The sequence below is a fragment of the Anguilla rostrata genome, chromosome 9 (assembly GCF_018555375.3).
Source record: "Anguilla rostrata isolate EN2019 chromosome 9, ASM1855537v3, whole genome shotgun sequence".
Classification (NCBI taxonomy): Eukaryota; Metazoa; Chordata; class Actinopteri; order Anguilliformes; family Anguillidae; genus Anguilla; species Anguilla rostrata.
In genome coordinates, this window is record NC_057941.1 from 9,921,149 (window position 1) to 9,934,631 (window position 13,483).

Here is a 13,483-nt window from a genome sequence, read left to right on the forward strand (position 1 = left end):
GCCATAAAGTTATATTATCATCCATAAACACAGTAGCCTACAATAATAGGGTACTTGGCTTGGGCCTAGCCCAAACCAGGAAATAGATACTTTTGGTCATAGTGTAGTTTACAGTCTTCCAAAAATGGCAGTGCAGCACCTTCATTTGAATGTGAATAGCTCACATATACTGTAGCTACTTTCATACAGCACCTGGCACTCATGCGTGCCGTTCTACCCATCTGATTTCAAATCACTGTAATTCAGTTTAAATAAAGTACAGATTAGTCATGCATAGTTCATTTCCTTTTCCTTTATTGTTTCCTTTATGTAAAAAGCACATCCGAGTAAACATTTGCAGAAGACAGACTAAAATGAACTCATAGGTATGGAATGTTTTAAAGCTTCCACCTGAAATGGTTTTATTTTGTACTGCATTGGATATATGTATATATATATATATATATATATATATACACACATACACACTCACTCACACACACACACACACACAATGAGCCTTCCTTTTCAAAGTTGCTCATTTTATGTCCAGTTAATAAAAAGAACTTTGTCAAAGGTGCCTTGCATCCAACTACACCAGTCTTTAACACCATATATTCATTAAACAAATATGCAAATACAACATAAACACACTTCAGGTTTTTTTTTTTTATGGAATATGAATGCATTTCAATGAGAACATCCATCTGAAATAGGGGAGGAGAAACCTGATTCAGTTACCCAACCACTCCCCAAAAAGCACCTGCTACCTTGTCTTCTTTCACATAAAGCTTTTGTGCAGAAATGAAAAAAGTCTTTGGAATAATGTAACATAAGCTGTAACAACTGCCGCTGTCTTTTTCTGTTCTGTTTACACTGAGAATTCTTAAATGAATAAATGTTTCATTACCCTTTCTCACGACTCATGACACAAATACACAGCCGTAATTTCTGTATTGCCAAAAAGGAAAAAAAGGGAGTGGCCATACTCATGCTATTCCTTAGTAATATCAGCCACGTGGGTGATATATATGTGGGAGGATCAAACATTCTGATTGGTTCTCTTGTAGAAGAAAAGGGGTTTGAAATTAGCATCCTTTAAAGTAGGACCAAGGAGGACAGGATGACTTCCGTCATGCTTCCATTTGCATACAGTTCAAACAGGAACTTGAGGTGTAGAAATTCAAAGCTACCTTTTATATTAAAGTTATTCTCTTAAAAAAGTGAAATAGAAGGTTCCGTTTCTCTTTACCACAGCAGGGTAAATAAAGTGGAAAACAGGAAATCCGATTTTTGACTGCACAGGGTCTTTAAAGTCTTTCAGAACATGTCAGCATTCATTCCTTTGACCAGAAGCCTTTTTTCCAGCAAACGGCTTGTGGGCGAGACATTTTGGCTAAGCGGCGGCAGGGGAGTGTGCGTCGGGTTACACCCTCTTCATGCCCCTGCCCATCAGGCACGCGAACACCGTCATCACCATCTTCGGTTTGACCTCAACCAGGTCATCCGGAAGGGCGTAGACACGGGCGCCAATCTTTCTGGCCATGGACACAGCGTATCTACAGAGAGAGGGCAGAGCAATCCAGAGGTAACTATCCACACACCAGCGTGCCAGCCCAGAAGCTCCCCTACGACCAAATGGGTTGATACATGGCACTTCCGTAGTTAAAAATACAAGAATACATAAAACTGCTCGTTGCCTCCCCAGCCCTCGCACTGGTGCCCCTAGTGGTGTTTGGTTTGTTTGCATTTCCTTTTTCTTTCTTTAATTGCAGCACTGGCAGCAGCTGATGGAAGCCCTTCATGAGGAGCTGTGTGACGTCTTAGGAAAGATTCACTCAGCAGCAACTCTCTGGGGTTCCACGCTGCCCATGCCATGTTTTGCCTTCATCTCTTTTACAAAACTGTGATTCCGTGCTTTATGTTGCGACTTGCCTGCGGCAGGTAGTAACACTGCTCAAGACTGAATAGAAAAAAAGTATGCGATATGCATTTGAAATACGTGAAAATCATCAGAATCAGATAGGGAGCTCAATGTAATAAATATACAATATTCATTTTATTATAAATATACTGGTGTGCATGGGAAATTTGTGATAATTATAATATTAAATTTGAGAACGTATGTTTAGATTTTAATATTACAATTACGAGAAAGGTGTGGGCACCCCAACACTATAAATATATATAAATATAAGTAAATGCAGGCTGATGATGGTGGTGGAAGTAATACAATTTTGCCAGTTTAATACCTGCATTGATACTGTATTCAAAAAGGCATAACCATTCAGACTACTGATTTTGACCAAATAAATGCAGTACTGACTAATCTTAGAAACAAGCACTCAGTAATCAATGTATTCAATTAAAGGATGAAATTATTTAATGGAATACATTTTCAAAGTAAACCTCCAAACTCACTCAGACAAGAAATATGGGGTTTCTGTCTAACTGTTAAAACACAGGGGGCACCGGCTGCCCTCCCATTGTTACGTGGCCTGCGAACCTACAGACGTACATCCAGTAAGACGCATGCTGTTGTATACTGCTGACTTACTTGGCGTTCTCCAGCTTGTCATCCTCGGAGAGGCTGCCCGTCTTTACCAGGTCGTAGCTGACGCTGCCTGGCTGGATGGCATCGATCAGGTCCAACACGGGCAAGCTGGAGCTGATCTCTTTGTCCTTGTAAACCATCATAGTGCATTCACCATTACACCACACTCAGAGCCTGCCATTTCCCTCATTACATTCATGCATTTGTGCAAACTACCATTAATGCTTCCCAGATCATAGTTTTTAGTAAAAGATGTTGCAGCTGAAAAATAGCGTAGCTTGGTTTTTAACCGATGATCTCTGAAGCAAAACTATAAATAATCAATGAATGCTACTAAGCCAAAAAAGGTAGAAGCAATTGTTTTAAGGTATTAAATAACACTAATTTAAAACACATAATACATAATGCATCAATTTAAGGCACTGCATACCATATTAATATAAGGTATTACATAAGGCATCAATTTAAGGCACTACTTGATACGTTAATTTAAGGACTTACACAATTCACTAATTTAAGGGACAACATGACGAGTTCATTTAAGGCAGTACGTACAACATTAATTTAAGCCACTACATAATGCATTTGTTTATGGCTATACGTAATACATTCATTTAAAGCACTACATAATGCATTAATTTAAGACACCACATAACACATATACTAAAAGCACATTCATTTAAGGCACTACATTCCACGCTAATTTAAGGCAGTACACAATGCATGAATTAAAGGTACTACATAAGGCTTTAATGGACCAGAGACTTAACTCACCTTGAAGCTCGTTATCTTTGAATTCTTGCCAGCCTCTGACAGGGTCTTATTGACCCACTTGACAATAATGTCATCATTAACTTTCTGTCCATCTCCCAGATCTTCCAGAACATTCAGTGTGTATCTGCCAAGATGAAAGAAAGTTGAGTGCATTCATGCAGCATCAAGTCTGCACACTACATTTATTTCACTGCACTACTCGAAAATCAAAACAGACAGAATCAGAATGATGCACTGCTGACGGTTCAACACATTGCACAAATATTGACATTAACTCATTCTGCCCTCATTATTGAGTGTCTTGGGGTTGTCAATCGCATGATGACAGACAGCTGCTCCCACCTCCTCATCAGCTGCCACACCAGGGCCAGGGTGAGGGTGGAGTTGCCGTCGTTCAGGTCCTGTCCACCGATGCCCACGAGCGAGAATTTGGCCTCATTCTTTCCCAGATCCACGGCGTAGTTGCAGTTCTCCAGCTGTGTGTGCACATGGGAAAAAGAGCGATGTGCAATCCTGGATCAGCACAACACTAATCATAGCCATAGCCTGACAGAGGCTCAGTATCTAATATTTTGCACATGAAACACGCATGTAAAAACAGGTAGAAATGAAAAAAAAAACATTTAAACAGGTTTTCAGGTTACCTTCCTCATGTTGGACCCAATTTTGGAATAGGGGGGCTTGTTGACCTTGTTGTTCCAATCGACCGGGACCCTGATCTTCTCGTACAGCTGCAAGATGACCAGCGCATCCTGCAGGTCACTGCAGGAAAAACAGAAACAGTTGCAGGACCTGACCATGCAGTTCTACTCACAGTTAAAATGGCCTCTTAACTAACAACTACAAGGAAATCCACTACTACAGTAGATTGGAATAAGCAGAGGATACGTGCTGTCAGTTGCAGCTAATTTCTGCTCTTCAGCACAAGGGACAGAACAGGGATGTTTTCACATCCTCATGCCATTTCTAAGAGAGAATCTGATGTTGGTGCATTATCACATGACAGAATTAATGAGCTGTCATAGTTATGAGAGTGAATCAGTACGAAAGTCGGTGACTTTTAGCAATGTTTAGCATGGCAGTATCTCTGCTAAAGTGCTGCATCAGCTGTGTACCCATGCACTGTCTCATCGGGGTTTAGAAAGCCTACATATAGAGGTGGTTGACGTTGGGGTTCACTCCCAGGGAGTTCATCCAGTTCCGGAAGGTTCTCTCCTCGCGAGTCTCACCTGGGGGAAGACATGCATACCTCTGTCAAATAATCAAGTCTAAATTCACAAAACCGCCATATATACATTAACATCAGTAGCTTAGCATGAAACTAGAATACTTTTTTTTCTACCCCCAATACCAATTGAATGCCATCCTGCCTTCAATCTGAATGGTCAGAAGCAGTTTCAGGCAAGACTTCATTCGACACTAGGGGGAGCTCCAACTCAAGAGCTTAACGTGAAGCTGTTTGAACTGACAGGAGCTGGAGCTGTACTGCAAACAGGAACTTCTCCCTTTGAAAAGCATTACTTACTGCAGTGCTGGTGGACTACAGTCTCAGGATTCTTGGAGCAGGACCTTATTTGTTTGCTTATGTGCTTCTAATCAGACAATTTTGGCAGTGCTCGCCAAGAACGGGAAGTTCAGAGTTAGAGCAGACTAAACATCTCACTGACGCGAGTCATTTGCGCGTGGTGAGTGACACAGCGACGTTTCAGGATAAACTCTGAGAGGTGTGGTCGTCTGATGCTAACGCCTGCTCCTCCACGAGGCCTGCCACATTACATTATGGCAGTAAAACGGCCGCCCTGGCCACGCCCTCCATGGCGTTCGGGCAAGCGGTCCTCTGTGGTCTAACACCCACCTTCCAGCAGGCCCCAGTCAATGTCCTCGTTTTCTGGCTTGGTTAGGGCAGGGTACTTGTTGAAGAGGTTTGCCACGAAGGCCAGGTTAAGTTTGGGGTTGCCGCTGACGACGTCGGTGGGGGTGACGAACTGCCGGCAGCCCAGCCTGTCCGCCTGCTGCAGCATGCTCTCCGCCCTCTTCAGGTCGTCCTTCTCCTGCGGTTTCACACACAGCCCGGGTCGGTGCACACACTCGGACAGCACCGCAAACGTTACAGACAAAATGGCGCAGAAGCACAGCGGAGCCGCCGAGTGGCCCTAGGGACTCCGAGAGCGGCGGCAGGATGCCGGTGCCAAAGGACCGTGCTGAAAACCCAATTCAATAACCGGCCCACAGGGGCCCATGGGCTCCAACATACATTCACAAATCATTGTCCTTCATTCAATCGCTCCTCTCCACATCAGTCCCACAGGAAACCTCCATACATTAAGTGCACAATAAGTCGTAGACGAAGAGGTGACCAGCTGAGGTCAACAGTACTGTCTGCTGTTGAACTGAGCTTTGCATCTCATTTGAGTATTGGCTCTTACTAATTCAGACGAATCCACTACAGGCAGTCATCCGAGGAAAATGCTCACAGTACAAATGTACCATGGTTTGATTAATACAGCACCCTTCACAGAATAGGAGAAATCAGTGTTTATTTCAAAAACTGTATTATGTAAACCTGTGAACCAGGTGCTAATCTACAGGGTAACCAACAAATTACAGACAGACTACATCAACAACCTTCACCCAGAAACAGAATTTACTAGAATGGTGATTCTTAACAGGAATAGCTGAGCAAAAGAAGAGCCATGTAGGACGAAATCAGCTTTTAAACAAAGTCTGATGAAATCAAAGATGACCTAATGAGTTCAAATGACCTAATTAAACGCATGAACTGCTGTGGCCTTGCAGTGAGGAATTAGGAGTGTTGTCAAACTGGGGAACAGCAGGACTGAGTATGTGACCCTGACCACACAGCTCAGAGTAATGCCTGGTATTTACTGAAGTAATCAGTAAAGCACAACAACATGCCAACTACACTCCTCAAAATGGCATGAGTCACTACACAACTCTTCTTCTTTTTAAATGATAAATCAAGGAACCCCTAATCTGACCAGTGACCACAGAACTGAACCATTTTCCACCATCGTGAAACCAACTGCATGTACACGCACACACACGCACACGCACACACACACACACACACTTGTGGAACATCTGTTGCAGAGTGCCAACTGCACCCCAAAACTCCCACTCCTAGCACAGTCAGTCCTTTCTCCTAGTTAAACCTCACTGAGAAATGCATTCTCAGAAATTTCTGAAATGTTTGACACAAGCACCTACTTTACAGATAAATCTCAGAGTATCTGAAGCACACGCACATGTTTGTGAAAGACTGAAACGAAAGAGCGAATGAGTGAATGATAGAGTCCTTAAAGGGATAACAGAGACTTAAGTACTACAGACAGCTCCATTTATGCAGCCAAATGATCCGGGAGACTTTATAAACCCTGAAAAGCCAGAGAGACGTGAGCAGCATATCTCCGTGGTAACCTGGAAAAGCCTGAATACATTTTTCACATCTTTTTGAACCTTCAGTTTCTTGGACCTATCCAAATATTGGACAGAATGCTATAAATAACAAAATCAAATACCCGCAAGGGTACCGCAAGCCTCTGATTTGCATGGCCTCTATGTAAAATCAAACATTCCAGCTTCTTAAACTCCCTCTGCAGACTCTCGGGAACCTTGTTTTCAGTTCCCAAAACCAGAATCTGGACCTAACGTGTCCCTCAACATCTTTTGATTCAATTAAAAAACATTTGCGATAACCGTAATCATCATTAACACTCACACTGAAGCCGGCCATGTTAATGTCAATTCGGGGCTCGTCCTCTTTGCTCCCATTGGGGGCGATCTGGTTCAGCAGGTGGAAATAGGCCTTGGAGTCCTGCAAGGGAAAAGCAGACGTGGTTAATTCTGCTCCTAATGCCCGGAACAGTGGTGCAGAAAATCCGATCATGCCACAGACAGCAGGGAAAAACAAAACACGGGGCAGGACATGCCATGCCAAGCAGCATCCTCTGGCAGGGTTGTGCGATGATGACTCAACAGAAACTTGAGAGGAATTTTAAAAACCAAACTAAAAATGAACGTGAAAAATGAATTTTATTGACTGAAAAACAAAGTTTAAACTGGGATGGTACAAGTGCAGAAAATACCTTCACTGAATCAGAGAAGTCTGAAATCTGAACATAGAGAAAAACCCGCAGTCAGATTTGGATGGCAGTTGCTAACCTACGGGTTGAAGAGCAACCGGATACTTAAACAAAATCAAGTCAGACACTTTTCAAGGATACAATTCCTGGCACAGTCATACTAGAAGAAAAGTGAAAGTGTAATAGGTTTTGACACCTGCGTGGTGTCAAATAATAGGTTTTTCCTCGTGTGGTCATGACCTCTAAAGGAGGAGCTTTCATTCAACAGTTAATGCTCCGATACCCCATACAATCTACTTCGTGTATAATTATAATACGCTACAATTAGCTTGGGCTGGGGAGACTAGCACCGACAAAGAGCTAGTCCATAAACTAATGCTCAGAGTGCATTAGACAGAGTGCAGAGCTGAGCTGCTGCCAAACACGCAGATGAACTGAATCGACAGGACAGTAAATCAGGCCTCCGATCCCTTCTGCCTGAGGAAACCCGCTCACCAGAACACACCGCCATATCTCCACTGCAGAGTGGCTCCATTCTGGGAAGACATTATCTGATGAATACCAGTAACAGGGCCGTCTTTATAACAGGACTCTTAAATGCTACAGCATGAGGAACACTAAGACAGGTGCTTTTTCCTTTCTGCGCTGTTGGTGGTATTTATGCTGAGCAGGCCTTCGTTCTCTCAGACTCACACAGGCAGGAGGTACACACCTTAATGTCAGAGCTGAAGTTGTTGATCTTGTTCCAGCCTGCTTTCTCCAGGTGGTAGTTGACCCAGCGTAGCAAAAGCTCTTCGGGGGAGAGCTTCATCAGGTCCTCCAGGGTCTCGCCCTCTCTCAAGAGGGCCGCCAAAGCTACAACCAAGTAAGCGACACAAATCATGTGACCAACTATCCATACTCGCCCATGTCATTTCGCAGTATCACCGCTCCCCCGACTAAAAGCAGTGTTCCTACACAGCAATGGATTATAATGGGAGATCACCTCATCAGACAGATTTGGGGGCAACAGGAGAACTACTGATGGGACAGAATGTCACGATAAAAACAAGTGAAATTGGGTGACATTCTGACGACCCAGGTGGGTCGTCAGTAGACATTTTTTGCAGGCTGCGGTAAATGGGGCGGAAGCTGACAAACAGCTCGTTCCACACACGCCTGGAAGCCTCTGCTGGGAGGGAGCTGACGGAGGGAGGGGCACCGACCTAGCTGAGTGACATTCCTGTGGTGACACCAGGCCCTTGCAGATGGCTGTGAATGGGGCGGGTTTTTAGGCTACGGCATTAAAACGAGAGCAGGTAAGATTTATGCAGAACGTTTAATGGGCTGCACCTGACACTCAGAAAAAAATAATAGAAACCAGACCATCCTGTTCTGCCCTCTGGGGTGTGACAGCTCTGAAGACTCTGACATGCTGTGATTCCCTTCTGTCACTGTGCGAGGCCATGCTAAGTAATGTAGCTCAGTTGAGCCCGAATTCATCTCTTTCTGCAGATCCTCTCAATGAGACCAGAATCAAATACACATTTTAAATACTTTTTAAGGTACTGGTAAAATTTGAAAGCATTCCTGGAGAATATCCAACAAAATGTTGCTAATACTGGTTTCTTTTAAAAAGGTCGATAACCTGCAGGAATGTTCATTGGAGTCGCAAACAGTTGAAGTATTTCAAATATTTATTCGGTGCAGGTCAGCCGTGAACTCGGACGTGCACAGTGCCGCTGGTTACGTGACTGCAATGTACCCTCGTTCCTGCTCAGCTCGATGTCGGCGAACAGGCCGATCTTGATGATCTGCCACAGCAGGCCGAGCACCAGGTGGGGTTTCCCATCCCGCAGGTCCTGGGCCCCAATGTTCACCACGTGGCAGCCGATGGCCGAGGCCGAGTTCAGGGCCAGGTTCAGATTCTCCTGTAGGGGGCAGCAGACGGCACCTCCATCAGCTTTACTCCAAGCTCGGAACGACTACAGTAAAGCCTAATTTACAGTACAGGACACAGTTGGGAATAGGGAAGCGCGATAAGGGAAGTGGATTTGTAACCAGAAGGCCGTGGGTTCTGGATACGTGCTGTAAAAATAAGGTGATAAAGCTGTAAAGCTCCCAAACACACAGGTGGTGTTGCTTACTGACCGGTTCTGTAGAAAAGTGGAAAGATGCTAACTGACCTGTACTGAGGAAAATAGAGAAATGCTAACTGACCTGTACTGTGGAAGAGTGTAAAGATGCTATCTGACTTGTTCTGAGGAAAAGAGGAGAAATGCTAACTGACCTGTACTGTGGAAGAGCGTAAAGATGCTATCTGACTTGTACTGAGAAAAAGAGGAGAAATGCTAACTGACCTGTACTGTGGAAGAGTGTAAAGATGCTATCTGACTTGTTCTGAGGAAAAGAGGAGAAATGCTAACTGACCTGTACTGCGGACAAGTGGAGAAATGCTAACAGACCTGTACTGAGTAAAAGTGGAGAAATGCTAACAGACCTGTACTGTGGAAAAGTAGATGGAGACACTAACTCTTAACTGACCTGTGTTGTGAATGGTGTCAGCTTCTTCTTGTTTATTGTTCTCTCATCAATCGTGTCGGGCACGGACAGGTTGATCATTTTACTGGAGAAAACACCCAAAAGGTTCAGTTAAAAAGGGAGAGGCGCAAACGTAATTAGTAACAATGAGAACTAATGTCATGGAAAATGGGCGTGAGAGCATTATATTTACCAGAGAACGATGCCGTCGCCCAGAGACGTGAACAGCGAGTCTGAGTTTGGGTCCATCGGCAGCACATGCTTACAGTCTGGATCATTCTCCAGGGCCGTGTTGATCCAGTTCACAAACGCGAACCGCTCCTCCTCTGCAGCACAAAGCAGCATTAACGCACAGAAGACAAGGGCGTCCTCCATTTTCTAACTGAATAACTAACACGATACCTGCAACAAAAACACACTTGCAGGCCTAGAAATGGTTTTTGTGGTGAAGGAGACCATTCCCAATGCACAAGTTTGGGTCTAAACCCTCACACGGCACGCCAGATTGAGTCTGGCGGGCATCTCACCTGAGAAGGAGTGCTGCGTGCCCTCGCTGGACAGCTCCGAGGTGCCACCGATGGCCAGGATGCCCTCCTTCTTGTTGATGGCCTTCCTGAAGGTCTTGGCAATGTCACTGCTCTTCAGCTCCTGGAAGATCTGTGTTGGTCAGGGAGGGGGGGAACAGAGGATTAGAGGGTAGAGAAAACAGGAGGCATCCAATCCCCCAGCAGAGCAGCAGAGACGCACTGCGAATCAGGGACACTGGTCTTAGTCTTATAAGAGTTCCACTTCTGATCCTACAGAAAGTATTCAGGTGGAAGCCCAGAACGTATGCTTAGCTTACTGTAAAAGCAGATGGCACTTAACATGTTTGTTTCACATTTCAAGCAAGTCACCAACACTAAATAAAAAAATGCTTAAAGAAAAGCATCCAGTTCAAAGTAGAATAATTCCTCTCAGCTGAATACAAAGAATGCTAAATTTGCTAAAAATGCTAAATTTACACATTACACATGTGTAATGTGTAACAGTTAACATGATTGGTTTTGAGGAGCTCCATCTGACTTAGGCTCCCTTTGTCTAATGTCAAATTTTGTCCGAGTAAACACAAAACACATTTTTAAAATGATTTGATCTATTTAATGAAAAAAGTTATCAAACACCGATATCAGCCAAAGTCAGCAAGCAAAGTTAGCCCAGTCAGCAAGTCAGGATTTTGATCAGGCCACTCCAAAAGTTCAATTTTGTTTCTTTTCAGCCATTCAGATATGTGTTTTTTTTATCAGCCCTGCTGTATAACCCAATTATGCTTCAGGTTATGAAGCTTCAAACAGGTGGCAGAAAGATTCTCCTTAATTTGTTATTGCGGAACAAAGAGGGCAATTACATTTTCATATGGGTGATATGGATGTTTGATAACTTTGTTCATTGAATAAATGAAATAAATGAGTAATTTTAAAAATGTGTTTTTTGTTAGCTCAGTTTCCCTTTGTCTAATATTACATTTTGCCTAAAAATCTGAAACCACCCAGTGTGACAAATATGCAATAATATAGGAAATCGTGTGTGTGTGTGTGTTCTGTCCTCTATAAAAATAGCTCCTCAATGTGCTCCAAGAATTAGCATCTCAACTTCCCATTTAATTCAGTGTTCTTCCTAAAAAACAAAAGCCCTCTTCACCAAATGTGGGCATTATAATCTTTGTCATGAAGCAATGGTTGACACACATGGAAAGATGAATTCCTAAACCAATTTCAGTTTGCAGGGTAGAACTGCCTTCTGAAAACTGCCTTATTTAACTGAAAACCATGCCAGTGAGTGAATATGTAACTTTTAAAAATAGAACTTAAAAACAGACTGTGGCTTTTGCCACAGCTGCTTTGGCCAGAGTGGCCTGAACAACTGCCAGATATAGGAGGGTTAGAAGCACTGTGTTCCTGAAAACATTCAGACTGGAACTCCTCATAAAAAATGTTAGTATATAGGAAGACGGCCTAAGCTGGTCTATGGATTGTTGTAGAACACAGAAGAAAGTTACTGTTCACACAGATATGCTGGTAGAACAGTACTTCTGCTTAATCTGGAATGTTGGGAAATATCTTTAGGTGTCTTTAGGTGTCTCAATAAAGTAGCAACAGCGTAGGTTCAGGAGCACAGGCAACTTGTAATTAATGCCTATACGTGAAACCAAAATGGATCAAACATAAATGCGCTCATTACAACTGTGTAAATGTTTTAAATAACAATCAGATCTGAATAGTGACTATGGGGAAAGAACAAAGGGAAAGTCATTTTCGACATGCAAGTCTGAACTTTTATTAGTATTGACCCCTTCTGTATAGCCCCCCCCTTTTTTCCTGATTAGGCTCTATATTCCACAACTTTATTTGCAATCAAACAATTCACATGTGGTTAAATTGGACATTTTCAGATTTTATTAAGGGGTATTTTTATACGTTTTGGTTTCATAATGTAGAAATTGCAGTGTATTTTATACATAGTCACCCCCCAATTTAGGGCACCACAACCATTTTTGGACAAACGGCTTCACAGGTGTTTCTGATTAGTGTGTTGTTAAGGACGTAGTAGGACTTCCTAAGAGCCTGTAGAGTTCTGGAAGATGGTCTTCATTTATTGTCGTATTGTTTAATACATCACACCAAGTCTGCGATAAATGTCAATAAACAATTCCACGAATGATTGACTTGTGGCATGAAATAGAAGCTCTACTGCCCTCATCGTGGGGGAAAACCAAAAAACATGCAAAAGAACAAAGTGATATTTACTCCCGCCCAAAGTTATAGAACATTTATAAATAAAACAGAGAGGCTGCTTTAAAAGTGAGAGTACTTTTAAAAGTCTAAAAACTGAATTTCACATCTGCTGAGTAAGCACTTTGTTAACAGCCAATCCTCAATTATGCTGATCCAAAAAAGACTGCCTTCCCGCTTTTGACCTGAAACTGAAACGTTCTCGCACAGTCGGAAGCCATGTGCTGCACAGTCCGGGATTAAAGCAAATGTTGCTCTAACGCTGCCGTAAATCTTGAGTCACCGGAAGTTTGTACCGTGGGAAGTGTGACGCGCGGTCAGAATGACGGCGCTCACCATGGTACGCGCAAATCCCTCGGACAGTCATCCCTGTGTCTCCGGTGACCCGCTTACAAAGCCCAATGTGCTCTCTCACTACGGTGGCAGGCGTCTGTAAAGACTGACCCGTAGTCCTAAACATCGCCATCGCAAATTCCAACCTGCTACGTAAACAAAGGTGGCCAAAGGCTCGACGTCAGCTTAGTCAACCCGCCGGTGAGGTCTGGCAGAATAAAAGAATGTGCTGCCCTCGGCTTCAGCAAAAAAAAGAAATCCCCAAAAAAGTAGCTGAGAAAAGGAGGAATACTGAATGAGTGTTTTCACTGAGGTGCCAGGGGCCATCGCATTACTAGTAAACGAGACTCTACTCTAGGCCTCTTAACTACTGTTGTCTCATCCTTCATGAAACTGAATACTGCAGTCTGCCCTGCTCTGTGCTGTGACCCCACTTTCCTCCAGGGGAA

At 43.4% G+C, this 13,483-nt stretch overlaps 1 protein-coding gene across 2 annotated transcripts in view; it reads right to left on the reverse strand.

Annotated features, from left to right (window-relative positions):
* Positions 1-272: 272 nt before the first annotated feature.
* Positions 273-13,483, reverse strand: part of LOC135262898 (plastin-3) — a 28,527-nt gene continuing 15,316 nt past the window's right edge. For both annotated transcript variants that reach the window (XM_064350278.1, XM_064350279.1), the window contains 13 exons: positions 10,458-10,587; positions 10,124-10,256; positions 9,934-10,015; positions 9,155-9,320; positions 8,123-8,265; positions 7,047-7,142; positions 5,163-5,358; positions 4,458-4,536; positions 3,952-4,069; positions 3,650-3,783; positions 3,308-3,431; positions 2,537-2,661; positions 273-1,538 (listed from right to left, as the gene is read on the reverse strand). In XM_064350278.1, coding sequence (XP_064206348.1) covers positions 1,406-1,538; positions 2,537-2,661; positions 3,308-3,431; positions 3,650-3,783; positions 3,952-4,069; positions 4,458-4,536; positions 5,163-5,358; positions 7,047-7,142; positions 8,123-8,265; positions 9,155-9,320; positions 9,934-10,015; positions 10,124-10,256; positions 10,458-10,587 — 1,659 coding nt within the window. In that variant the 3' untranslated portion in view covers positions 273-1,405. The remainder of the gene's footprint in view (positions 1,539-2,536; positions 2,662-3,307; positions 3,432-3,649; positions 3,784-3,951; positions 4,070-4,457; positions 4,537-5,162; positions 5,359-7,046; positions 7,143-8,122; positions 8,266-9,154; positions 9,321-9,933; positions 10,016-10,123; positions 10,257-10,457; positions 10,588-13,483) is intronic.